General features: G+C 47.7%; 4 protein-coding genes across 8 annotated transcripts; 1 reads left to right on the top strand and 3 right to left on the bottom strand.

The window, feature by feature from the left end:
- The first annotated feature begins 1719 nt into the window (after nucleotides 1-1719).
- LOC101771307 (BEL1-like homeodomain protein 1) lies at nucleotides 1720-6912 on the top strand. 5 transcript variants are annotated; one of them, XM_022829205.1, is made up of 6 exons: nucleotides 1721-1938; nucleotides 2088-2182; nucleotides 2637-3462; nucleotides 4737-5122; nucleotides 5413-5473; nucleotides 5595-6912. In XM_022829205.1, exons 3-6 carry the CDS (start codon nucleotides 2740-2742, stop codon nucleotides 6411-6413), a joined length of 1989 nt encoding a protein of 662 aa, XP_022684940.1. In that variant the 5' UTR covers nucleotides 1721-1938; nucleotides 2088-2182; nucleotides 2637-2739; the 3' UTR covers nucleotides 6414-6912. The 5 variants fall into 5 exon arrangements, with proteins under 5 accessions (XP_004978744.1, XP_004978743.1, XP_022684940.1 ...); XM_012848499.2 differs by having other exon boundaries at nucleotides 1721-1982; XM_004978687.4 differs by lacking the exon at nucleotides 2088-2182 and having other exon boundaries at nucleotides 1720-1938.
- A 121-nt stretch (nucleotides 6913-7033) lies between these two features.
- LOC101773610 (transcription factor LHW) lies at nucleotides 7034-12957 on the bottom strand. The gene is made up of 10 exons (XM_004978688.3): nucleotides 12320-12957; nucleotides 11708-11875; nucleotides 11447-11528; nucleotides 10983-11024; nucleotides 10849-10908; nucleotides 8506-10227; nucleotides 8287-8388; nucleotides 7962-8102; nucleotides 7750-7875; nucleotides 7034-7570 (listed from the first exon to the last, which is right to left on the bottom strand). Exons 1-10 carry the CDS (start codon nucleotides 12409-12411, stop codon nucleotides 7412-7414), a joined length of 2694 nt encoding a protein of 897 aa, XP_004978745.1. The 5' UTR covers nucleotides 12412-12957; the 3' UTR covers nucleotides 7034-7411.
- Nucleotides 12958-19860: 6903 nt separating this feature from the next.
- Nucleotides 19861-23975, bottom strand: LOC101770913 (digalactosyldiacylglycerol synthase 1, chloroplastic). The gene is made up of 7 exons (XM_004978679.3): nucleotides 23526-23975; nucleotides 22668-22700; nucleotides 22137-22224; nucleotides 21579-22051; nucleotides 21235-21501; nucleotides 20768-21117; nucleotides 19861-20659 (listed from the first exon to the last, which is right to left on the bottom strand). Exons 1-7 carry the CDS (start codon nucleotides 23973-23975, stop codon nucleotides 20104-20106), a joined length of 2217 nt encoding a protein of 738 aa, XP_004978736.1. The 3' UTR covers nucleotides 19861-20103.
- Nucleotides 23976-24528: 553 nt separating this feature from the next.
- Nucleotides 24529-27208, bottom strand: LOC101770502 (putative pentatricopeptide repeat-containing protein At3g13770, mitochondrial). The gene has a single exon (XM_022829091.1). The coding sequence runs from the start codon at nucleotides 27157-27159 to the stop codon at nucleotides 26482-26484; it is 678 nt and encodes a 225-aa protein (XP_022684826.1). The 5' UTR covers nucleotides 27160-27208; the 3' UTR covers nucleotides 24529-26481.
- Between the last annotated feature and the right edge of the window lie 666 nt (nucleotides 27209-27874).

The raw sequence follows: 27874 nt of genomic DNA, 5'->3' as shown, positions 1-27874 counted from the left end.
TAGGACATCCTTTTCTTTGATAATTACATAACTTTTCAGCTCTATTTCTTATCATATATGATCGTGGAACACATTGGCTTCGTAATGGATTATATTGATGAAACATGGAAACTATAAATTAATACATACACACTAGAGCTAGCTAGCTAACCTAGTCGCATAAAGAACAATATATATTCTTGAATATTTGTCAAAACATATTTCCCATTATCACTCATACAAATAGATATCTAGAACTATTGATTGTAATCAAGTGAACAGCTGAGAAATAATATATTGTCAAATAAAATGTCATTTTGCATTGCAAAGTTTGTTGATGTGCTAGCTGAAAATGAATATACCAGCTTCCTGGAATAACAATCAATTCCAGGATGTAGGCAACTGGTTTTGGATTCCTGAGCTTTCAATCGCTTTACCTCTGAAGCCTTCCATCACCTGACATAAGAGAAAAAACCCAAACTAATATCTTAACCACTAGTGCAGAGACAAGACTATCATGCATGATGCTAGCTTCACTTAGCAGGAAGATTAAGATGTGAAATAGACTAGTGCATAAACAAATACCCTAACAAACAAAAGGCCACGCATCAAAGACAGTCAATACATGCCCAGAAGATTGGGCTTTGGAGAGTGAGAGGGCAAAAAGGGAAAAAGCAAAAGGAACACAAGCATAGCTCTCTCTCACACACACACATACAAGTATATGTATAGTACAAGTAGTGTATTAAAATTGTGACCTAGACAGGTTCCAAAAGGCAAAGGAAAAAAAAGTGAGATAGCAAAGGCCTAGACGTGGACATTTCCTAGTTCTTCTGACACACACACAAGCAGCTGTGCCAGTCAGGGCATGCAGGAGGTCAGTGTACATTGGCAGACCGTCTGTCATCCATCTCTCACCATATCTATCTCAATTCATGTGCCCTATGGCCTACGTACACACCTTGTGCCAATAGTACACACACCCTGACATATAAATCCCTATCAAACCTCTCTCTCTCTCTCCCTCTCTCTCTCTCTCTCTCCCTCTCTCTCTCTCAGAGTAGTACTATGGCGGCTCTCTCTCTCTCTCTCTGCACAACTCTGCAACTAATGATGAGGAGAAAAAAGTGTGTCAAATCACATGGACTTTCAAAGTTCAAAACATTGTGTGGTACCTTTCCTATGGAAAACACTCCTCAATTCAGTTGGTTCAATAATGGTTTCTTTGAAATGATTTCTTGTATGGCACTACTACTTTGTTTATTCGTCAAAATATCTCCTATGTATAATATAGATACAACCTTGTGCTTGCGGAAAATAAAAATTTCTTTCTTTTTGTACAATCTTCTGTCGAAAAACTGAGGATGAGGCCACCGTAGTTAATTTCTAATAAAACTGTATCTATTGGCAATCAAATATTAGTGTTGATTGAGTTTGTAACAGTACGCAAAATTAATCCGCGGTTAATATTTGAGTGATTGTGTTGTGTGCTCAAACTTGTCAGCCAAGGCCAAAACTGTACAGATGGGTGTGCACACCTAAATTGCTTTCATTGGCAGATGAGAGAGAAAGTAAGGGAGAGAGGGAGAAAAATCTTGTAGCTAGCTAGAAATCTAGAGAGAAAAAAAATAAAAAAGGGGAAGTGGGGGAAAAGTTGTGTGGGGGTTGTGAGAGGATAATATTGGAAGTGGGAGGTGGGTATCCCTCCTCCACTGCCCTTTTTCATCCCTCTTTCTCTCTCTAAAAGACTTTGCTAATTGGCCTGCTAGCTGGTCTCCCTCCCTCTCCCTCTCTCTCTCTCTCTCTCTCTCTCTCTCTCTCTCTCTCTCTCTCCCCCTATCTCTTCTCTTTCCCTTTCAGCTGGAGGAGGTGAGAGAGGAAGCAGGGAGGAGTGATATATAGGCCGGTGCCTTCTGTAGAGAGAGAGAGAGCAAAAGGGAAATAAAGGAACTCTTGCAGGTACTCAACACTGACATGAGTGATCTCATGCTCTTGATACCTTGGTACTCTTACATCAACCTTCTTCTTGCTCCTCCTATCTCCCTTCCTCTTGCTGCCTCTTTCTAGCTAGGATCTTCAACGACCTTCTCTTTTTTTTTATCTCCTAGAGAGAGAGAGGAGAGAGAGACGCAGTAAGATAATTTTCTTATGCGAAGCAAGGGACAGCACGTGCAGGAGCTCATGAGCTGCATCAATTCTTGAGGTAATATGAGAAGCAGGTAGATATATAGAGAGAGATGATGAGAGATAGATGGTGCGCGAGCTGAGTGATGTGTATGTGTGTGTGCTTGTGTTGACATCTGTGCACCGTTTCTTTGTTAAATCACTTGATGAAGATGGATGCCTGCCTTTTTCTTATTAATATATTTTTTTCTGATACTGATGCCTATTCCACATCTCTCTCATCCTCTCTCCTCTTCTAGAGCTACAGCCAGATATATCCAGCTAGTGTTCTTCCTCTTCTTCCATGCATATATACCTGCTGCACCCTGCATCTCTCTCTCACTCTACACCTCTCTTTCATGGATCCAGTTCTTCCACAATTTCCTCGAATCCTTGCTCTGGTATTTTGTTTCTTTTTATTTTGGTTAAAATTTTGTTTCCTTGTTCCGAAGTGTTAACCTGTTCGATTCTTCTTCTTAATTATTGGCACGCAGGCGAAACCACAAGCTTGTGATCTTTCACTGAAGCTAATTGAGGAGAATTTCGGTGCACTGAAGCACAAAGCCAAGATTTTTGGGCGGCGTCGATCCATCGGAGATGGCGGCGTACTACCACGGCGGCGCCGGCACGGACATCCAGGCCAGCACCGACGGCCTGCAGACGCTGTACCTCATGAACCCGAGCTACACCGCCGGCTACGCTGACGCCGGCGCGTCCCCTCCCGGCCCGGCCAACATGATGCTCCTCAACTCGGCGGTCAGCACCATGACCCCGGCGTCCTTCGGCCACCACCAGCAGTCACCGTCGGCGGCGCAGCAGCACTTCGTCGGCATCCCTCTGCAGGCGCCACCGGCGGGCTACAACCTCTGGGCCCCGGCCACGAGCGGCGCCGCCGACATGTCGCCGCCGCAGGCGCAGACTCCCGGCGCCGCGGGGGTCAGCGCCGTGCTCAGCCTGTCGTCCCGCGAGGCGCCGCCGGTCACGGTCGCCGCCGTGGGAGGCGCCGACGAGGGGAAGTACCATCTGGTGGGCGCGTCGGCCACGTCGCAGGGCCAGATGGTGATGAGCTCCAAGTACCTCAAGGCAGCGCAGGAGCTGCTCGACGAGGTGGTGAGCGTCAGCAAGGGCGTGGAGGAGGCCAAGGCCGCGACCAAGAGCCTGTCGGCGGTGAAGAAGAAGGAGGACTCGGAGGGCGTCTCCGGTGGCGGCACCGAGGACGGCGGCGGGGCGAAGAGCGGCAGCGCGGCGCCGGAGTTGTCCACGGCGGAGCGGCAGGAGCTGCAGATGAAGAAGAGCAAGCTTATCAACATGCTTGACGAGGTCAGTAGCATAATTCAGCAGGATTAATTGTTCATTTTCCCATTTGATATTTTTTCTCCTTTTTCTAAGATATTTTAGAAAAAAAGAAAACTTGTTTCAATTGCTGTTGAATCATTGTGAGTTCTTGATTTCGATGAACTTTTTTTTTGTTATTATCTGCGAGAATTTAATATTGCGTCTAAATTTGGTTGGCAGAGATATTTGGTGGTGTTTTGCTGTTTGGTTGCCTCTACAGTTTTAGACAGCGTTATATTTAAAGGCTACGAGCCATTTGCTTTTCGGTTATCTTTGTTTTGCTGTTTCTTTTTCTGAAAGATGAGTGACACAAGTTGTTGGAACAGTGTCCAACTTTAAATTCAGTTTCCTGGATATATATTCCAAACTTCCATCCACTTTAATTTAAATCATTCTCTTAATCAAACATGCATATTGTAACAATTTGCTAGTTCCAATTATTGGCCCTTTAATTGTGTGATTTGCACCTCTCAAAAAATAGTTATTATGTGATTTATTCCCAGTCCCCATAATTAGATTCTTGAACACCTAGCTTGTGACCACTTCTTCTTTTTTTACGCACAAAATTGTCTACGGCTACGGGTTTACACTAAAAAAAAATCAGTTCTAACAATACGGTGAACACGGTATATTTTTTAGGAAGAAGCTGAAAACAATATAAACCGAATAAAGTGTGGTAGAAGATAAGTTGTACATGAATATATGAAACTAAATTTTATTAGAAGTTTAGTTACAAATGAATATATGAAACTAACAAGTGGCAATGAAGAAAACCATATCCTCTACCATCTCATCTAAATGAAACATAGCAAGTGGAGGTTTGTTAACAATATTTTTCAGATAGGATCGATGCTAGTTTATTCATGCACCCATGATTGTACAGATAAAATAAAATGAACTAGTGCCATTCTTTTGGCTGTCCTTTTTGTCCATGCCAGTACGAACAAGCTTCAATTCTTTGCTTGATCAAATGTGTGTCTCTTTTTGTCTGCAATAGCCTGCTTAATGAGTGTACACTGTACTCTAGCCACCAGTACAAAAGATTAAAAAACATTTTTTGCGATGTAATAAAAACTTAGGAGCGGTTGCATGCGGCTGTGATTTGCACCGATCAGCATTGATAGAGTCCGTTAACGAACAAACAGTTCGTTGGATCATCACTAGGACACTAATCAACTACTTAATCAGCTAGCACGCCCTGATTAATGATTGTTTAATTCTGATGTTTGTTGGGTCCATGTCGATGTGTGCCGTGGCAGGTGGAGCAGCGGTACCGGCAGTACCACGGGCAGATGCAGGCGGTGTCGGCGTCGTTCGAGGCGGCGGCGGGTGCCGGGTCGGCGCGGACGTACACGGCGCTGGCGCTGCGCACCATCTCGCGGCAGTTCCGGTGCCTGCGGGACGCGATCGCGGCGCAGGTGCGCGCGGCGAGCCGGGCCCTCGGCGAGGACGCGGACGCCGCCGTCGCCGCCGGCGGCCGCACTGTCGGCTCCCGCCTCCGCTACATCGACCACCAGCTCCGGCAGCAGCGCGCGCTCCAGCAGCTCGGCATGATGCAGGGCGGCGCGTGGCGGCCCCAGCGCGGCCTTCCCGAGCGCTCCGTCTCCATCCTCCGCGCATGGCTCTTCGAGCACTTCCTGCACCCGTAAGCTATTCATTACTTATCTCCCTTCAATTCTCACTTCACTCCACTCCGCCATTGCTATAGCTCCATTGCTCATCATGAGCCTTGTACTCTCTTGTTGCTCGAGAGCTCGACACGTGGGGCCCGCGAGCCCTACGAGCAACTCCATTGCTCGCTCTTTGGCTCTTTGCATTTCTTGCTCGCTTTCGTGTCCATGGCGATTGGCGACATATGCATGCAATGCAACTGGTCTCGCCTCATCGTGTCGGACGCTGATTGGTCCTCATGGATCCCTGTGTGTTGTCACGCAGATACCCCAAGGATTCGGACAAGATCATGCTCGCCAAGCAAACCGGACTCACCAGGAGCCAGGTGAGCCAGTAAAACCGTGAATCCTTTTGTTTTAATTCCTATCGTCCGTGTTCTTGCTTGATCGATTTTACTGCTATTGCGATGGTTTAAGTAAAACTGTGAAAAATTTGATCTTTATTAGGTGTCCAACTGGTTCATCAACGCGAGGGTGCGGCTGTGGAAGCCGATGGTGGAGGAGATGTACCTGGAGGAGACCAAGGACCAGGACGGCGGCAACGACGAGGGGAAGTCCGGCGGCGGGACCAAGAGCGGCGACACGAGCAACGGGGTCGACGGCGTCACGCCGAGGGCGGACGGCGGCAGCGGCGCCGCCATGTCGAAGGCCGCGGGGCGCGTGGGGGCGGAGGGCGCGTCGTCCGCCAAGGGCGTCGGCGGCGGCGTCCACGGCTCCACGCTGCTCGAGCTCGCCGGGGACCAGCACACGGCGCACCCCGGCTTCTACGAAGACGAGGGTGACGACGCCGACGACGTCGAGCGCAGGCTCAAGAAGGCGAGGGGAGACGAGCCGGGGGCACCGTTCCACAGCCACCACGTGCACGACATGGCGGCGCTGCACGCGCAGGCCGCGGCGGCGGCGAGGCAGCAGCACGAGGAGGTGAGCCACCGTGAGCTGCTCATGAAGTTCATGGAGAGCGGCGGCGGCGGCGCCGGCGCCAGGGACCAACACCACCAGGACGGCGGCGGGTACTCCCTCTTCGCCCCGGGGCCGTACGGGCAGTTCGGCTCGGAGCCGTTCGCGTTCGCCGGGAACGGCGGGGTGTCGCTGACTCTCGGCCTCCCGCACGGCGCTGGCGGCGGCGCCGAGCAGACGGCGTCGTTCCTCATGGGCAGCAGCGCCGGCGGCGACGGCGGCAGCCACGGCGGCGCCGGCGGCTACGACATGAACATGCAGAGCACCAAGTCCTTCGCGGCGCAGCTCATGAGGGACTTCGTCGCCTAGCTGGTAGCGTAGCAGCGGTCCATGCCATTAATTAATCACTCCATCCATCGATTAATCGATTTAGGGCTTGTATAGAAATAAAAGGTTCAGGCCTAAACATGCTTACATGTTTAAGCATGCAGTTAAGCTTGGACTATAGGTTTTGGGCATGAAAAGATGGGATATATTATGGGGCGATGTATATAGGTATAGGATGATAGCCAACTAGTTGATACCCAAATTAAACATTGTACAAGATTTTATATGTAGATGATCATAGGAATTGGGGGGGTATACAGTACAATATGTGAAAGGGGTATATTGGAATTGGAACTTGGAAGTGTATGTGGTAGAAGTTGGCCAATTAGTATGTAGTATAATTCAGTATTGGTTTTGGCTACTGCAATAATGTATATGTAAACCTAGCACATTGAAAACTCACTGGAAGCACCATGTGCTGGATGACATTGTGGATAGTTCTGCCCCTGTAGGATATATTCATATATGTTGGCTTCAGTTAGAATCAAGTGATCTAGTACCTCTGAATGTTGGCATGCAACGAGTGATAACACAAGAATCAGATAAGAGTAATGCTTCAGAGGCTCAGAATCAGCTCAGACAATGGCTATCTAGTTCTGATGTGAGGGACTTGTAAAGGCGGTATTCCATCTTTGTGCGTGAAATAAATCAACCCAAGAATTTCCATTCTGAATAACAGTACAAAAAATCCACTAATATACCACCAAACAGTGCTAACTAATTAACAAACAAACTAAGATCATACAAACAGAACACTGCCTAATGATCACTCATGTCGCCGTCTTCCTTCGTCCATGCATCGTGTGTTGAGACTTTCTGCGATCAGGGGCCAAGGATGATGCCACATTTGCCCAGATTATGATGTCACTGCGAAGCAGGTGGTGCACTGGCATATTGGTGATGCTAGTCATGGCAGAAGTTATCTGAACACCTCCTGCTCTTAGCACTTGGAAGATGCTTGAGGGTTTCCTCCACTTTGCTCACGGGATGCGACCTGTTGCGGGGATAATAGGTTGGTGCACCAAACCCAGAGGCTTGTTCATGTTGTTAGCGTTCTCTGCTGCTCCGCCATCACAATTCGGTTCCAACAAGCGCACAAGCGATAGAAAGATTTCCATTCTGGTTACGTCCCGGTTTGCCTGCATGAACAGCCTCAATCAGCATCAACAAGGAGGTTGATAAATCAGCAGCAAAGCAAATCCACAAGAAGTAGCAATCATCAGCATTATTTCAGCTCTAATGATGGAATGAACCTTTTGAATGTTACTTTGGGTTTTCAACTGACAGAATGCCTAACCAGTACATTGAGCTATATTACCTCAACAGTAAATCGTGCCCAGATTTTACTTTTACGCATTTCCATTACACCCCTCAAGATAGTCAATCCAAGTCCTTTGATAAAGTCAGCTATCTCCAAGAAGATTCCTCTATCCTCACAAAGCATCTGCAGCGACAAACAAGTTGCCACAATTACATGTGTCCCTTATGGAACATCATATCATCAAGAATAACTAGAAGAATAGCCATTACCTCTACAAGCATCTGACGAGGTCGGTCAAGATCCTCAACGATGATTGGGCATGTCATTGACTGAGAGCCAACATCAAAAGCCCAGGTTGCCCCACCTTCAAAGTAGTCTTTCCAAAGGGGTCCATTTTCACCACCAAGTATCTGCATGAAGACGACTCTTTGTATAAGGACATTCTCCAATTACAGAGGATTAAGTTTGCCCTCAAAAAAAAATTACAGAGGATTAAGTTAAATATTTGAAGGTTCCACCTTGTCAAGTAAGCTATAATCCACTTTCTCTGTCATAAACCAAAACCAAGACTAAGATTGTAAAGAATGTGGATACCTTAGATTCGGTAGAATCCTTGAGCTTGTCAGCATTCTTTGTCACACTTTGTAAGAAAAGCATGTGCTTAACTGTTTTCTCCAACAAACCATCAATGCTACACTATTGACATGAATTGGATGACAAGTGTTAGCACACTATTGCAGATACTTTGAAAATCAAATATGCAATTCAAATGTTTAAATTATCACAAAAGAAGTTGTGACGGCAAGAGGATACCTTTGCTCCATTTGGTACAAGCTCACGAAGCTCCTTTATCCGGTCCTGTATCAGCTGTCGGTCCTTTGGCCGCGGCTTAGGACTCTCTCCTGGTCGAGATCTCTTTCGATTTGCCTTGCTTGGCGTATCAACACCCTTGCTGTTAGAAGCTGACGTACTTTCACATTTCATATTCTGACCACTCTCAATCCAAAGACGTATCTGAGATTTGTGCATTCCATTATTTTGGGAAAGACAGCCATCCTCAGGTTTCTCAAAGAAACATGGTTGTTTAACAAACTGCACTGACTCATGCTTAATTAGCACTGAAGGGACGCCGGAGGACTCACATTGCTTCAAGTCTTTTGGACCAAGATGAGATGTGCTAGGAGCATCTGTCAATGCAGTCTTGCAAGAAGCACTATCATCAGGACACTGTTTGCCACTTGGATTGATGTTTGAGATGACAGCATCCAATAGTTGATCAGTTTCAGTTAGTGAAAACATCCCAGAACAGTGAAGCTCAGTGTCTAGTGAACTGAAGAGGGGTGAGTTATCTAGATATGTTGATGGTTCAGGCACATTTCTATCTGAATTCTGAGACTCTGCACCACTCCAGCTGACCAAATCAGCACCCACACTGTGGGTGAACTGATTAAATTCAGCACCAAACATACCAAACAAGTCATTATCTGCAGCAGGCTCCACAAGCAATGAGGAAGCTCTCTCGCTGGGCATTCCTGGGAGCTCGCATACATCTAGGTTCTTCATTCCCTGTGTGCTGACATTAGCGCTTGGATCATTAACTCTATTAATATTTTGGTCAGGTCGTAAATGGTTTGACCTACTTAATTGATTCTCTTGGCCCACATTCAAGCTGCTAGAAACCTGGCCATCAGATTCAGAAGCTGGAGCTGAAGGAACTCGAAATGACCCTCTTTCAGGATTTGCCATTTTCTTAGATATTTCAGAAGATTGGGGAACCTTGGACAGAACTTGAGATTGTTTCTGCTGCAATGTTCCTGAAGTGTGGTCCAATACTTGACTCGGAACACTGGTACATAAGTTAGCCCCACTTGATCTAGCACCTACAGTTAGAAAATCAAAATCCCCATGACCATTTCTATCATTGGATACCACATACCTTCCACGATGTATATTGATATTTGTATTCTCACAGGCAGAAGGGTCCTGGTGCACAAGGGATCTCAAAATAACATTTCTAGCCAAATCTGCTGATGAATGTGCATTGTTACTGAACTCTAACTCTCCAATGCCATTCATCAAAAGTGACTGCTTTTTCACCGAGGTCAAGCTAGGGGAGATCAAACCTGAGCTCATAGCAACACTCTGTGTGTTAGTTCCAAGTCGACTGTCACGGTAGGATGCTTGTTGTATAAACCTAACATCAGGCTTGGCATATACAAAGTTCTCTCTAACAGGATGACCATTCTGCTGCGCAACCTTAAGCAAAGATGCATTCAGTAATGCATTTGGTGGTGTGCTAGTTGACACAGTTGCAGTACCAGGACAGCTGTTTTGTTCAGAAGTCACTGGAAATTGACTGCAGATTTTTGAGCTGCTGTCATCAGAGCGAACATGAATCACGCCGTGTACAGAACGTGACTGACCATGCTGACTTGAAGCATTTTTAACTGAAGCAGATGCAGCCATACTTGAACGGTTGTTTAGCTGAGAGCACAACTTCTTTGCAAACATCACAAAATTTGTGTTCTCCATAACCTGCCATTTTTTCAACTTTTAGACGTAGATTATAGAGAGCAAACAAAAACCCACTGATAACATCACACTGAAGTTTTTCATGACCTTTTCTGTTCTTGACAATAATGTTTAACAGCATGCGCAACAAACGATAATAATGTATATTGCGAAGTTTTTATATGCAAAGGTTTCTAACTATTCCATCATGAAACAGGATACCAGAGATGTATGTGTATGCCATCCCTGAAGGCATAGATGAAATGTTGCCATGAATTTGCAATCGACATTCTCAAATTAGCATAATAACAGGTTTCCAGATTTGCAGTGGCGTGGTTCAAATACCATGTTTAGCAGTTTGCATATTCAAAATTTTGAATGGCATGTACTCATTTGGGAATGCACTGTTGTTCTTTTCAACTTTCCACTACCATCCACAGCTGGAGAATTGCCTTTCTGGAGCCTAGTGTGGCAGTTATATTCTTTATAAAGGGATCTCGATAAATACTGGACCACAATCAATAACATTTATGGATTAGTGGTGCCTTATGACCTAGTAGTAACAAAAGGTACTGAATTTCAAAGTGTAAAAGTTGAAAGTTTTCTCTACTTTTTTAGCATGTATCTAGAGCCTTGAAGCCTTACCAAACCAGTAGAACCCAACTGCAGCACACCCCGCGGTAGCACAGGAATAATCGCAATAGTCTGCACGAGTATTTTGAATGAGTTCCAAAAGCACACCGCCAATATATAGCATTCAACATCCAAGTTCTGCTCACCTGAATGCCAACTCTGAACTGATTGTTCATCTCAGCAGCCACCTATGAAGTTGGAAACATGGTGTAAGATCTCCAGAACATTGTAACAAAACACCAAACCAAATTGAGAAGAGACAGTTATAAGATCTTCACACAAATGACTTCGTCATCTACTCAAAGACAGCCTATATTGTTTTTCTTTTTGCCAGGAAAGGCAATCTATATTACATACTCCTCAAACACCCTTCTCTTTTTTCTTTCCTCCTCTATAATTTACAACAGGCCCATGTGTCTTTATTTTTGCAGAATGAGCTGTCCAAAATAAAAAGCAGCTCACTAAATGACAAAAGTTCAAGGAGTGACCCCCACAGTGCTTTAAATGAGGTGGCAGCAAAATGGAGCCAGACAAAACTGAAATTGGGTTCGCATTTATTTCACTCGAGAATTCAGAATTCAGAAGGGAAGCACTCCAGTACTGCCCGTACCTCGGAGGAGAGCTCGTGACCATTGGCAGTACCGTGGACGATCCATTGATGATTGCCACTAAACGCAGCACGGCCTACGGTCCTGCCGGAAACAAAAACACAAGCGCACCCGCCATGAATGATGAATCCAAGGAGCAGTCGAGAGCATTGTTGCATTCTAACAAAGAAATGATGGGGTAACCAAACCAAGATGGTGAAGATTTTATCTAACCAAATGAGGGAAAGTGAAGAAAAGGAAGAAACAGTCACTGGCTTGCTTACCCTTGTCCAACGACATGAATCTCCGACGCCATAACTTTGTTGACAAGCGAGCAGATGGTGTCAGCAGCAGGAACAGAGCACCCGGTGTCACTGGGCAGAGCTTCAGAAGACTCAGATCCGACAGGGCATGACGTGTGGCCACAGTAGCCGTCCTCCCACACCAAACGCCTGCACATTTCCAAGGATAGAAATGAGAAAGGGAGAAAACGTGGTAAATGAAAAGGAGAAAATTCAACCAAAGTTAGGAAGGAGAAGCTAAAGTTCAAAGCATAGACAAACAATCCAAGATTATCAAATGAATAAGTCGACTCCCCAAGTATTCAACTTTAGGAATCTGAAATTTGCAGGAAATGCTTGCGAACAAGACTCCAAATTTTCGGTTTTGAGCTCGAATATCCCCTTGTGCCAAACTTTTCAAGCTTCCAAAACAGAGTAGGCAACGGGAATGGGCATTTCCGGAGAAAGACAACCAGAAATCGAACATCTCGAAGAAGAATGAGCACAAAGGCTACAAAGTTCAGATTTTTACGAGATTCAGCAAGAGGACGAGCTTATAAACATAAAAGAAGGAAGAATTTGAGGAAACAGTGGCGGCAGCGGGCGGCGGCTTACACAGGGTCGGCGGCGCCGATGGCCTTCCAAAAGACGGCGTAGGACCACCCGATCTCCTCGCACAGCCGCCGCAGCGCGTCCCCTACCGCCATCTCCCTTCCTCCCCACTCTCCTCCCGCCGCGCAGCTAGAACCCCAGCACCCTCCGCGGCAAAACCCTAGCTCTCCGGCTCGGACCGTGAGGGAGACCGCCGCCCGCCGCTCGCACTAGGCGCCGCGGCAGCTGGCGCGCCCGGCCTGCTTCGCGCGGAGACCGCCGCCCCTCCTCGCCGCCGCCTCCGGAGCACCCACGCCTCCCCTCGCCGCCGGCGCGCGGGCAGCAGCCATCACAGGGCGGGGCCGGCTGTCAGCTCCTTCGCCGCGCGGGGGTCGCCCTCGTCCCAAATACAAGGCGGGCGCCTCTCACAAACAGCGGCGGCGGCGGCGGCGCCGGTGACGGCAGCCACGGTTGCGGCGAGCCTTCCCCTCGGATTCAGCGTTGTCGCTAGCAGCTGCTGCTGCTGCTGCAGGCGGATGCTCTAGCTCAGCTGACGGCGGTTCAGCCTTGCTGCTGGCTGCTCTCCACTCTCTGGTCTGCTGCCCCTCCTCCTCGCCTGTGGTGGTGTCACTGTTGTGTGTGTGTCTCGCTCGCTTTCGTCCTCCTTGCTTTGTTTACTTCCCTTTTCTTTCCTTTTTTTTTCGCCTTCGCGGCTCCCGAGACAGCCATCATTCCCTCCACAAAGGGCAAAATGGGGAATCACTTTAATTCTATACCAAATCCATGTTTAATGTTTTGATTGCCTGAGTCCTTTTGTTTTGTTACATTTGTCATACGTTAAAGCATTAAACTTTCTCGTGCTTCCAATTTTTGGATTCATTCACATGCCAAAGGGATTCATGATTTCAAAACAAGAAGGTCTTAGAGTATTCTCAACTCTCATGCAAGTCTGTGAAGTTGACAATGGTTCAAATAAAATTTCAACTAGTTTAGTGCATAGAATGCAGTGGACAAAAGCATATCTACGGGAAAAAAAATCAAGATCCCTGTGAAAATCTTTCTTGCATTTCCATTTTCATTTTAATTTCCACCTGTCAACTTTTAGCAAAGCTTTACACCAGTACAACACTGCTAAAAGTTGTTCCAAACAAGACAATCCAGATAACATAAACAAAACATGCTGCAATTGGAACATGTCATGTGGCAGATTCACAAACCTAGCTAGAGTATTTGATCTAGTTGCTTTTGTGAATATACTCATACATGATACACATACTGACATACACCCCTCATCGTACAATGTGGAGCATTTACAATGATGACGATATGGACCTTCAGAAAGGTGTTCTTGGAGGGCAAATTATGCGGTCGTGTATGCTTTTGAGGGGGTGGTGGGGTAGTTTAACATTTAACAAATACTACTATATAGTAGAGTAGTATTTCTTTTCTTGCATAAAGATGAGAGGAAAGCAAAGGGTAGAGATAAGCCATTCAGATTGGCAGAGGCTGTCCCTTTTGCTCGATTGGAACCTTTTTCCAGTAAAGGTGTATCAACTGAATAATTGAGGTGATGCTTGGTAATCATTTCATTAAAATCTAAATAAGCATGATCACCAGGTTTACTAGCTAGGAGAAGTGGAGAGCTTTTGTTCCATTTTGTATGGAAATTGAATCGTTTCATGCGAAATTCCTGCATTTTCCTATTTCGGATGAGCCCTAATCATGATTAAGTCATCTATCTCTATCTCTTCTTCAATCTTGTATTCCCTCCATTTCAAATTGTAGGTCGTTTCTGTTGGAGTATAAGTGAATTATCCGTCTCTCCTCATCAGCTTAAGCTTTTGAGTTGAACTAGTTGATGCATGCAACTCAATATGATATCAGGGCCAGAGAACTCGAGTTTGAATCTTGGCGGGCGCGATTAAAATAAAATAATTGCAGCCTATGCGGCCTATGGGTTGAATTGTTTGGTGCATGCAACTCAATAGTTTTGACTTTTTTAGTTCATAGATATTACAATTTAGATCTACAATTTGGAACGGAGGGAGTAGTACTGGTGCTCGTCGTGGTTAGATACACTTGACTAGGAATCAAACTGGAGACGCCCACGTCAATCCATTGCTTACTAAAATTCTCCTTTTTGGGAGAGGGTTAATCCGGTCTCATCAGTTGGTGAAAAGACGCTTCTCTCCTTGTACCACGAGATATTGGACATCGTGTGTTCATACTTCAGATTCTGCAAAAGCAGTGTGTAAATGCCTGAGAACATTAGGTTTGCTCAAGATCTATCCATAAACAAAAGATATATCCCTTTCAAGTGTGATGTTCAGATAACAAAGTGCTTGGTTCTTGACCAGTCCAACAAATCTGAAAGGGAAACGCTATCATGCCATAGCTTTGGATCCGTTTCTGTTTGCTTCGCTGTTCAGTCACAAACCTAAAAAGCTTTGTGGACACACACACAAAATGCATCACTTTCTCGAGCTATCGAAAAAAAATGATATAAGAAATGCCCACCATATACATATTAGTTTGGAATTAAGTCACGATTCCGAAAACGTGTGTCATTTCATTGTTTAATAACACTAGCTAGGTGATGACATAATCCAATCCAAGAAAGATTACGATGGCTCGACAGTGGATGCTTGCACTTGTGTTGTTTTTGTGTGGAAATAGATGTTGGTTCTAGAAGCTTAAAAATCACATCTCTCGTATGGAGAAAAGTAAGGCCACTCTTAGTAGGAGTTTCATAAAGAGTTTTATCAGCATTAATTTTTATGCTACATCAATAATTTTTTTAACTTGTCAAGTTCTTTACGATGAGAGAGGATGTAGTTTCATAAAATGAAAGAGGAATTTTATCCCCATAAAACACATCAGGTATAATTACCAAGTTTGCAGTTTTGATATTGTGCATTGAGACTGGCCTAATTAACTAGGCCATTGTGGTTTCATTATTAACCTTGTTTTTATCACAATTAAAGCAAGCAGTAGATCGTTGATGAATATTCAATGGATACGGCCTTCTATCCAAATCACTTGATATTTTAGCTCTATATCTTCCGACATGTGGTTTACCCCTATCGATCATATATGCATCTTTCAAATATCACAACACATGAACCTTCTTTTGATGGGAACCGTCACTATCGAGACCGACCTCGACAACTATCTACTATTTATATTTTAGACAAACAGACCTAGCGTGGTAACAATAAATAAAATAACAAATTGCATAATACAAAAATATTCACACATGGCATAGGAAGAACGAGAGGAATTGTTGAGTGCCCTGGGCAAGAGGGATCTGTGCAAGGGAAAGTGCCAAACATGGATGTCGAATTGGCAGTGCACCAACACCAGAAAAACCAAACCAACCCACTCGTAGCGTAGCCTACCAGACACGATCCGTATGAGAATCTTGACCTTGGCCGCTTGCAAATAACGCGAGCAAAGAGCATCGGCTCGTTCGTTCCCTAGGCGCAGGGGCAAATAAACCACCCGTGTTTCGTGATTGTTCGAGGGCTGCGCTGCGTAAATGCGTAACCGCGCTGTGCCCCGAGAGGACCCAAATCCGATGCCGATGATCCTGCTGGGCTCGGCAACGATTAGCTATGAGTGAACGAACGACACCAGTGCGTGAACCTGGGACCCTTTTTATCGCCTGTTATTTTTTCCTTTCTCTCTTCCGATTTGACCAGCCAAGAAATGACATATTTCTGCACTTCGGTACGATCTCGAAAAGAAAATTTTAATTACTATGTTTGATTACAACATAAATGAGATATAGGAGTATTATGGAATCACTCCCTTCGTTCCAAATTATAAATCGTTTAGTTTTATTTTAAATCAATCTTTTTTTAGTTTTCACTGAATTTATAGAAAAATACATAATTACTTAATGTGAGGGCACTTATTTTTAACGAGGGATTTATGCCATGTTTGGTCGCTGACCATACCTTAACTGGCCATGCCTAAGATGCGGCTTGGCTAAGCTGCGGCGAGCATTTTCCACGTCAAGCTTTTGGCGAGTTGCGTCCATGCAAATAACAGAAGAGACACCAAAGCTACCAAACATTTCTTCAGTTCAGTGGCAACCAAACAGAAGCTAAGCATAGGCGTGGCGAGCTGCGGCATATTGTTTCTTGTATTCCATCCAAACGGTCGTTCTTGTGTTTTCCATTTTCTTTATGATTTGATTTGCCAAGGTACTGCAATCCTTCGTATTCGTTATCATTGTGTTTTGAGAATCATGTTCCAAAATGGACCATCAATGAATGGGAAATGCGTGTTTGATTGATGTGCAAACACTGTCACACATTTTTTTTTGCCCTATCATGGCTAAGGTGTGGCTAAAAATTTGTTCACCACACGTTAAGGTAATGTTCGACAAAGATGACTACATCACATGAAGGGTACATTAGGCTAAAAAAGATGTGGTAAGCCACAATTGCAACAGAGAAGCAAGGACACGACTAAGAAACGTTCGAGCCTGTTCGGCTGGACTTATAAGCCGGCTGAAAAGCTGAAACGGCTGATTTGTTGTGAGAGAAAAATACTGTTCGGTAGGTGATAAGCTGGCTGATAAGCTGAAGCGAACAGGCTAGTTGGTATCCTAGCTTTTGGTATGGAAAGTTGTGGACACGAACACGAGCTTTACAGTTGCTAGGTTAGTATGTTACACTGTGAAATCTAGTTTTGTACATGGTTGCAGTAGGATTTTGCTATATCTACGATGCCTCAAACTAAGTAGTAGTACTACCATGTGTTACATGAAGTGAGGTTTATGCTTTCTCGAGAACCCGCATCTGGTTTGCGCTTCCGATCGCGAGCACCCAAGCTTGGAGACTTGATCTCATGGCTCAAGGCAACTTTTGCCATCACCACACCACACTTTGGCTCTGTTTTTAATTTGGAGAGGAGCATCAACCCAAAGTCCCGAACAAGCCTCGAAGCCTGGTTGTTCAGCTGCAAATTCCGAGCATGACAAAGCATCGCGCGCAGCTCGCTGAACTGCGATGTTCTCCCTGGTGGTGCCTTAACTTTTTGAGACGGCGCCACGGAGGATCGGAGCCATGTGGACTGGAGATTCGGTGGTGGTGGTAGCTCTCTGATGGTGACCGTGACGCATCGTGTGGCCGGGGCCGGGGCCTTGCTGGCTTCGTTTTTGGCAACCGATTCGCCTCGGTTAAAGCCCCTAATCATGGGCGACAGGAAAAGGCCGTGACACAACGCAAAGGGCGCGGGCAGCAGCAGGACATGGACACATGGATGGAGAAGGGGCATGGCCATGGCCATGGCCTCTAGCACCTACTACACCTACGCCGTGACGCAACACAAACGCTAGTGTATGCTACGCTCTCTCCATCCCGTTCCCTGCCGCTGCCGGCACAGTCCGTCGACCATTGCTGCTGCGTCGAGGGGAGAGAGAGAGAGAGAGAGAGAGATCGACAGCATGCAGGGGATCTTTTACAGGGACGACAGCATGAATCTCCAGACAGTGAAACACTCGCTCGCATGGTCGCATGGAGATTATGGAGGCGTCAAGGCAAAGCAACGGGGCCGGCCGGTCGTCGTTCGTCGGCTTCCGGTCGCGGTAAAAAAGGCGCCATCTTTTATCTTATCCCCTTGTTGTAAAAAGGGCCAGCAAGCAACGTCGACGCATCTTCTTGCTCCAGCCTCCAGGAAGGAGAAGAGCTAGCCCACGACGTGCCGTGCCGTCCCGTTCGGGTTCAGCAAGCTGGGAGCAGGCGCCCATTGGCCGGTGGAGCCACTCATTGCAGCTCGTAGGTGTCTAGTCTAGAGCTAGCCCTCGCCATAGGCGCGGCTACCCTATCATGGGGTGGATCATGAACCCGCCGCCGGTCGTCACCCCGACCACGGTGCCTAGTAGACTGTAGGAGTACCATGAACAACTCTACGCTTGCGGTGCATTGTAGCTAGCCTCCTACTGCAGGCAACAGGGATCGACCTGTCTACAGCAGCAACAACAAAGTGGTCAGAGGTAATAAGCAGATCATCGACAGGCGTGCGGTTGTTTCTAGCCCAGGATCCCTGCCAATCTGGTGCGGAACCGCAACTGGACAGACGGAAGGAGATGACAGGGTCACAACAAGAGATCCAGCAACAGTGGCAAGTACATGGCCATCTTCTTCCTTCACTCGCACTCTCCCTCCAATCAAGCATCATACAGCTAAGGATATCTCCGCTTCCGGTTCCATAGATGTGAACTAAAGTTACGTCCACGTGGCATGTTACTATAGCAAAATATACTCTGTATCATACATGTGATCGTGCATGCACGACAAGTTTACATGTTAATTTGCAATTTAATGGATCAAAGTGATACAACTATACAAATTGTCGAGATCGCAGTGCGAAGATCCTCGGCCCATATCCGGGCCCGCTGGCCCAGCAACCCGGATCGATAACGATGAACGGCCCGGATTGGATAGGTTCCAGTCCAAATCCCTTTGCATGGCATCACACACATCTGACATCTCTCACTGCAGCATTGCTCGCACTTGCTGCTCATGGTCCTCCCTCTCATCGTTGCTCTGCTGATCTGCTGTGCTCGCGAGGGCAGGCAACCTGGCAAGGGCGAAGCAGTTTCATACTTTCATTGCATCATCACCGCCGTGAAACAGGCACCACCACCCCTATTTACTGTACATTACCACCCGTGCTGCCTACACTGCTGCTGCCTGGCTGGGCCCGTCCGGTGGCAGGGATGGAGCCAGAGGCCCACAAGGTGGCACGGACACAGCCTGCCCTGCCTTGCCGGTACGTGTGTGACTGTGTGAAAGAGAACGAGATACCCAGAGGGACAGGGCAGACCGGCACGGCAGCGGCAGACGCAGGCAGGCCCACCCACCAACACATGCCCACCCAAAAAAGGTGACGTGGCGTACACTAGTGTAGGGCTAGGCTCTAGAGCCCTCTCCATCTCCGTCTCTCTCTCTCTACCACACGCTGAAAACTGAACCCCATCAGTGAGGCCGTATTGTACGTGACACAGTCGCACAGACACTCGTTCCAAGCTCCATCTCTCAACCCCATGGGCTCACCACCGCCAATCATGACGGCCCATAGTATAGTACACTACCGCCGCACAGTGCACACACCACATCCTACCCACATCCAATGGGTAAGAGCCTGCCTAGAACAGGAGCCAGACCACCAGCAGTGGCAGGACACCCTAATGAATCCCTGCGAGCACGGGGCGGGACAGTGCCGCGCAGGGTAGCAACAGTGACCTACGCGCACGCGAGAGGCCATGCGCCATGCCCTCTCGGCTCGGCTGGCTGGCTCTTTGGAGGGAGCCAACACAAGGACACGGGCCGTCGACGTGTGGGTTACAATAACCACCCAACAGCAACTGCCATCAACCACCTTTGCGAGCTATACTCCACACGGGGAGAGCAGCAGCACGCACGCGCGTGCATGATTGCTCGATGCAGCATTGCATTGCATTGCATGGCAGCTAGCCAGCTACACTACACACCTCAACTCTCAACTCGGAAGCCTGAACGCTGTGCCTAGTTTGAATGAGAGCCAAAAGGGCATAAAAAAAAACTTCAAAAACAGATCGAGGGCCTTGCTGGAATCTTTATCCAGAACTACTGTTACTCAAGCAAACAAAGTGGTTTGTAATAATGAACAAGGCCTGCATTTCAGCATCAGGCCGAGGCTGCCAGCCGGAAGAAGAGCAAAACCACCGCTAGTGTTACAGACTGCGGTGCTATGTATACCTCTATGTACTGCTACTTACTACTCCGGAGTAATTGACAGCGGGCAGTTTACCTCGATTACCAGCCGTATATGGGGTTCTGCACCTGGGGCGGCAGAAGGCGGAGGTCCAAGCTGTGCTGCTTGCTGTAGTCGCGGGTTCCGGGGACGGCGCCCGTCGACAGCCGGAAGAGCTCGCTGCCCGTCAAGCAGTAGTGCGCGAACGCCAGGCCGCCTTCCACCACCTCTGACATGTTGGGCACCGAGGCAGACTTCCTCATCCTCCTGCCCGCGCTGTTGCCGTCGCGCTCGGTGCTGCTGCTGCTGCTGCAGTCGCTGTTGCTGCTGTTCAGGAACCTGTCGAGCTCTGAGTGCTCCATGAACCGCTGGGTGGCGGCCTCCCACGACAGGTCGTACCGCTGCTCGGGTGTCAGGGGCTGCGGGTCGCGCGTCATGGCCTCCTTCACCCTGGCCACGAAGTCCTCCGAGGTCTTGTAGGTCAGGCAGTTCGGGAAGGAGCGGAAGAAGTCGTTGGAGGGGTGGTCCGCGCACACCACGAACTTGCCCATCGCCAGCGCCTCCGCCGTCGCGGTGCACAGGACGTCGCTGATGCTTGGGTTTATGAAGACCTTGTACCTGAAAGTGGAACGGGAGAGGCATATAACAATCATTAACGTCATATCCACAGATATAATAGGAGGGATGTTTATAAAGGGTAACAATTGAGTGGTTGTGGACTTTTACCCGTGAAGCGAATCATCTGCATGGTCCCGGCCTTTATGAAAGTTCAGGTTCAGATTCAACTTCCTGGCGGCCGATTGCACTTCGTGCGAGTCTTCACCATTTCCGTAGATGTCCAACTTGAAGCCTTCCAAATCGCTCTTGTGCTTGGCAAACAAATCGATCAATTCTCTGTAACCCTTGGCCCAGACCATCTTACCTAGAAAATAAGCTCCTTTCGAGAAAGATTCCTGGCCAGACTCCCGCTGTGCTGCTATTCTCTCTCCGACCTCCAGAAACTTGGGGTTAACACCATGCACATTGCAGATCATTGACTTGGGCAGATCTTGAGTAGCACCTGACAGCCGCAAAATCTATCCACAGCATCGACACCATCAGCCCATAAACAATAAATAACCTATAATAGTCTCCAAACATACACAACATGTGTGGCTCAAACATCAGGGGGTGTAACATAATTCGTTGTGTACCTTGTGGCAATAAGCTCTGGCAACCAGGTTGTTGATGTGCTTAACAAAAAAGGCCTGAATAGCACCATTCTTCTCCCTCTTGATGTACTCCAAATAATTTGTATGTACGACACCGACGACATGATTGAATTTGTCTGTCCATCGTTTCCCATGATGATACCAGTTGAGGTGCTCGGGCTCTTCCAAGATTGCAATGTCAGCTTCCTTTGATGGTATAAACTGTGAAGTGTCCCCAGCAGGAATTATACTTCTCCTTTCTTTCTGAAACTGTTGTTGGGAAAAATCATCAGTAGATGAGTTATGCACATAGTGTTCAAATATTGTGCTGAAAAAGGAATCCTTACCTTTCCAGGGTAAAACGATATTTTGAAGTCTGTCTTGAAACCAACTCTTTCCTCCAGCCAATTCCTCATATAGTTTTCTTGTTCTTCTGGAGAATTAAAAGTCATGCTATTGGGATAGACAAGTTCTTGATCTGACTTGCAAAGCCAGGGCACTACCAAGGTTACATTTTGCTTGGAAGATTTAGCCAAGTATGCCGCTCGAAACAAAGGATTCACAGCCGTCCCAGTCATCCAGGGAAGACTGGCAGTAGTGACTATGGCAACATGTCTCTTGTCAGATAGGCTAGATTTCCTATCAAGCCAAAATCCACCATCATCATGGTATCCTGTACTTTGTAGGACACTAGCTATTCTTAGGTCGAGTTCATCCCCAACATTGTCATTTCTCAATGAAGAAGGCTCACATGCTGACAGAAAATTGTATGCGTCCTTGCGCTTGCTGCATAAAGACTCCACCAACTTGTCGCATAAATCTATAGCACATGAGAAAGAAAAATCAGTTCAAACCAAGCTAACATTGTAGCTAAACAAAAAAAAGTCAAAATCAAGCATCTTTACCTCTTTTTATACCAAGTTGGTCAAACAGTGGTACAGATTGCTTTAGAAAATAGGCAAAAAGTTCTCCTAAATCCAGTGGTGGAACATCCTGCATAAGGGCTATGCTGATTACAAAAGTGCAAAGGCAGACAAGATTATGGATAATGCATCAATAGTGGTTAAACTGTGTTCCAACTAGATGAAATGTTCAATTTAGTTGATAAGGATTTATTGAGATATACAAAAGGAATTTAATTAATCCAGGGTTTAGGAAAAGTGTTACACGGAATGAATATATTACTTCTCATACATACGGAAACAATGTGGCCATTCAAAAATCCAGTAGTACATGCTCAAGCAACAAACTGAAAGGAACATTTGACAAAATTATATTGTCCAGATTAAACATTTCTTTCAACTGTCACAAGTCATTCATCTAGAGAGAAGTAAGGCTCTAACCAATAGAAAGATGCCAGTAAATGTGAAAAAGGTTTTGGTAGTGAATCTACTAGGCTACACTGTGCAATAAGAAGTGAATAGGAGATGACTAACCTCAGATGCTTCAGGCGCAAAGCTCATTGATTTCTGCAATAAGAAGTGCAATGGTGAGTCAATTTAATCTGCTACAGGAAAAAGAGCAGTCTGCATCACATCACATGTATCCCACAATAAATTTAATTAAGATCGGCATGTTTGCAAGCAATTGTAAATTACATGATTGTGCAGATCTGCAGATATTAAATATATTGGAGATTATGACTGACTTCCAAACGACTGACTTTTTCTTTGTTGAATTTCAATCCCTAAAGTCTATAAGAGTTCCCTTTTATATAAATCTGAACATGAAGAAAATCAAAATCGGTCAGACTTCCAGGCTTCACCACTAAACATCTATTTGTTTTTTTCTCTCTCAAATACGCAGGAGAGGTGTGTATCTTTGTATTAAGAGAGATGAAAAAAAGTCCAACATCTCTTTGTTTTTCTACTTCATTTCTTTAACATTACTATTTCAATACTCATCGAGTGCTCCTTCCAGCCTCATGTGTTCCAAACATGTGACATTTCTAGTGCCACGACCTCTTAGACCATCACTTGATCAGACTAATTCCTTGAGTTTTGACACCTTAATTTTCCGATTCTCTAGCACAACTTTCAACCATAAAACTACTTTTAAGCAAAATGACAAAAATATATGCATAATTCCAGATTAAATACGGGTTAACGAAGCAACTCAATTTGAATCAGGTGAGAGCTTATTTCCATTCAATTTGCAAGCAGTTGCAAGCGCATACTAGAAACAGAAAATTTTAAGCCGTGTTGGGTTTGGAGGAGCGTTGCTTGTTTCTCGAGGTTTAGCATCCAAAACTACAAATTAGCAGTGAACTGTTTCCAAGTTTGTGGGAAGCCTACCAAGCTGAGCTTGAATTTGTGCAGCATGTCACTAGCTGTCTGTCCCTGCCTCCTCCGCTCGAGCTCCCTGAGGCGCGCCTTGACCATCCGCACGAGCTCCCACTCCTCGGCCTCCTCCTCCCACCTCCAACTGACGGACCCCCTCGTGCCCCTCCACGACTCGGCCTCGAACGCCTTCCCGATCGCGGACAGGTCCAGCCGCGTCCGCGACGAGGAGGCCGAGGAGGAGTAGGCCCGCCGGAGCCGCGCGAACAGCTCGGGCTCCGGGACCGGCGCGTTGAGGAAGGTCTCGAGCTCCCCGGCCCGCGCGCGGATGAGGCGGAGGTCCTCACGCAGGCCGCGGGAGAGGAAGGACAGAGCGCCCTCCCCCGTCCCCGTCCCCGCCCCACCGCCGCCGCCCCGTCCCGAGGCCGCAGCGGCCGGGCGGGTGTCGACGCCGAAGCTGGCCATGGCTCGCCGAGGAAGTCCGGGTCGGGCGGGGGACGGAGACGGGTGGGTGGGGCTAGGGTTCCGCGCGCTGCTGCGAGAGGCTGCGGTGGTGGTGGTGGCGGAGGCGGTGGTGGATGGGGGGAAAAGGATGGGGGAGGAGGATGAAGATTGAAGACGAAGCAGCAGTCGAGGAGATTTCGCGGGCCCCGGCGCCGGCTGAGGTGGCGGGCACGGTGGTGGTGAGGTGGACCCGGCCGGGCCCAACGGGGAGGGCACGCGCGGAATCGACGGCTGGGATGGAGGAGGTGAGGTGTCGACGGCGATGGATGCTTCCAGCTGGCGTCGATCTTGGCCGCTCAGCTAGCGACTGGCCCCTGACCTAGTGACCTACTAGGACTGTCGGCTCCTCCAGGGCCATGAATTCCATGTGAGAACAAAATGGTTGCAGCAAGATTCGTACGATGCAAATGTGAACCCGTTTGGAACCTGGGAACATCACATGAATTTCATTCGAACTTACAGTTCTTCACTAGACATATGAAGCGAAAAACAAAGTTATTCCGAACGCAAACACTGGTTCAAACCTGAATTTCTTTCCTGACTTCTACAACAAAAAACTGTCAGAACTTTGCATGGCTTTTCGGCATGGAAATTCAAGTTCAGGAAGAAAAACACTCTACTCATTTCAGCACCAACAAGAGAAAGGACTGAAGTGAACATATTACATATCTGGACTGTACACCAAGTTTAGAATAAAACCAAGACTGAAAGCAACGCTAATTCGAGTTGTGCACGGCAGCACAGTTGGAACCTTGCACGCTTGGCGCTCCTGCACTAGCAAAAGACCGAAAGCAACGGCTGTGTGGTGTTCTTGGCAGGAAGCTGTCGAGCAGACGTCGAGGCGACACGGGTTTCGAATCCGGTGCCAAGTAGTGAGTGATGGTGTCTCAGCATATAAATGTATGGCACAGGAAAAAGTCGCTCCGCGAGCCGCGAAATTGTCGATTTATCCCCCGTTGCACATGAAAGAGGTTGAAATTCTTGCTTCATGAGTCGCTTTGGATGCAAAGATGGATGAAGATGCTGATGCTTATGGGTTTATCCGTTTCTTCAGTCTCCCCTGCTACTTTGTTCCAGGCCAGTTGATTTATCCTCCATCAGGAGGATAGTATCGGAATCTCTGAGGTACCCCGGGGTCCCTGGCCCAACTTTCCGCGAGTCTACTACAGCCACATGTGAGTTATCTGAAAGATCCTTAGAACTCCAACATGATGCCTGTCTTCATATAATACCAAGGGTGAGATTCTTACTCCAGGCATAAACCCAGTATATGATACGAAGTACTGTCAGTATTCCATTCAGCAGAGACCATTCCATTTCCAACATGTTAATTTCTAACAGGCTTCAAACCAAGTTCTCAGACGTGATAGCAACACCAAACTTGTTGGTTCGATAGAGTTTTCAATCTGATCTTTTTTGCACAAAATTTGACTGAAAGTTCAACTCTTCAACCAATTACCAACGTTCCAGAATTTGCATGGTATAATTGGTGATTTACTGGTCTCTGAGCTGCAGAGCTTCGACTGGTAATTCCAAGCATATGTGCAGTATCTGTCTCCCCTGCAAACGTGGTTGAGGTTTGAAGCCTGGACTTGAGTAGTCTTCAGTCAGCAACAGTATCAGAATCTTTGAAATTTCCTAGGTCCAACTTTGGATTCTGTCATAGGCTCACAGCCATATCATAAGAGCTCCAATCAGATGACATTCTTCATATTATAACTCAGGGAGTATGGTACACAATAAATCTGGATGTTGAGATTCTTACTTTAGGCATGACTCCAACTCCACATTCTGGCCGTATAAGCACAATAGACCATTCCATTTTCAATAATGTTAGCAAAAAGATCTCTCACCACAAAAAATGTCAGAAACTCAGCAACTTCTAGACCTTAACTTCTAACCGGCCTCACCAGATGTGATAGCAACGCAACTTGTTGGTTCCATTTCCATGGAGTTTTCCATCTGATCCTTTTTTGCACAAAATTTGACTGGAAGTTCAACTCTTCAACCTATCACCCATGTTCCAGAAGTTACATGGTATAATTGGCAATTTACTGCTCTCTGAGCTAGACTGCTGGTTGTCAAGTTCATGTGACAGCTTACAGTCTGAGATGAGAATTTGGCACAAAATCTACACACAAACATTCCAGGTATCTGCTAGAGGCCTTCCTCGCATCCAGACATATGGTTCAATCAATGCCTGAAGACTGAAGTACATGACAATCCACCCATAACAGTCATCGTCAATGTCATCAAGAATTTTTCAGATTTCATCAGCCAGGGGCTCTTGCTGCTTGAATGACAGAATATGATGTAACAGCAACACTACCACATTGCCATGTATCCCATATCAGCTTCTCAGACCAAGAATCAACGCACCAGTGCATGAAAGACAAGCAGATGCATCTCCGGGCGCAAGCTGGACTGCTGATGCATCAATCGGACTGAGACTGCCGACTTCGAGTTCTCATGCGATGCTGTACCGGCGCATGAGGCCAGGCACCCGTTCGGCGACGTCGACGCGGCCGTGCACGCGGCACGCCCCGAGGAGCGCCGCGAAGATGACCCTGTCCGGTCGCGCCTCCATCCCCGCCACCAGCAGCTCGGCCTCCTCCACCTCCCCGGCCCGCCCCAGCATCTCCACCATGCACGTGTAGTGCTGCAGCGCGGGGCGGGGCAGCCTCGCGAACACCTTCCTTCCCTCGCCCACCATCCCGGCCCGCGCGCACGCCGCCAGGAGCACCGTCACCGCCCTGTCGTCCATCTCCGCCTCCAGGCCGGAGAAGAGTCCCAGCGCCTCGCGGCACCGCCCGTGCGCCGAGAACGCGCCGGCCAGCGCGGTGCGGGCCGAGAGCGTGCGCTCCTCCGGGGGCGTTTCGTCGAACACGGCGCGCGCGGAGGCCAGGTCCCCGCAGGCTGAGTAGCCGCCGATGAGGGACGCGGCGAGGAGGGTCGGGACCCCGCGGCGGAGCAAGGCGGCGTGGAGGGAGGCCACGAGGGGCAGCGACGGCAGGGAGGCCGCGCGGCGGAGGAACTCCGCGTAGCGCCGCCGCAACCGCATTGGTGGACGCTTTGTGCGGCGTGCAGGGGAGGTCGGACGGACGCTTGAGCTTCTCCCCTTTTTTTTGTGCAGGTCATAATTCATAAATATGTCGAGATTGGCCCATGGACCGTCAAAGGCCCGTGGACTTGATACAGGCCCATCAATAGTAGCAACAGCCTCCCTCGCTCTGTCCGTGCCCAGCCTGCGTGCGTTCCTCTTCGTCTTCTAACGACGATGAGCCACCGGCGGCGGATTCTGAATCCGGTGACGCGGACCGAGTGCGCCGGCGCCTACTCGGCGCGCCGCGTCTACCTCCACTCGCACCACAACAACCTGTTCTATCCGAAGAAGATGGAACGGATACAGGTGCCGCCGCGCTCCACGCTTCTTTTCGGCCGGAGACTGGACTGGTTCCCGCTGTCTGAGAGCAAGATGATGTATTTCGACCACCACTCGCGCGCCACCTTCGTCTACGACGCCGCCGCGCTCTGCGTGGACAGCACCGTGCCCAACTTCCGCGTGAACGGGCGCGTCCCCATCGTCCTCCCCGTCGCCGGCGCCGATGAAGACGACGGCATTTACGTCATGGAGAGGTCGCCGAGGCCGTTCGTTGATTCGGAGGAGAAATACACGTCCCAGTTCCAGGCCTTGGTCCGCCTAGTCCTGCTAATTGGGTTGTAACCCAGGTTATAACCCCACCAATCTATTCTCACAAGAAAATAAATATAACCCACCCCAAACCAAACCTCCACCATCACACACCACACCACCCCAAACTTTCCATTGCATAAGTTATACAAACTGCTTGCTAAATATG

This window comes from Setaria italica, chromosome VIII, assembly GCF_000263155.2.
Source record: "Setaria italica strain Yugu1 chromosome VIII, Setaria_italica_v2.0, whole genome shotgun sequence".
In the NCBI taxonomy this organism is placed as follows: Eukaryota; Viridiplantae; Streptophyta; class Magnoliopsida; order Poales; family Poaceae; genus Setaria; species Setaria italica.
The sequence above is the reverse complement of the archived record's forward strand: the minus strand, read 5'-3'. Positions and strand labels throughout refer to the sequence as shown.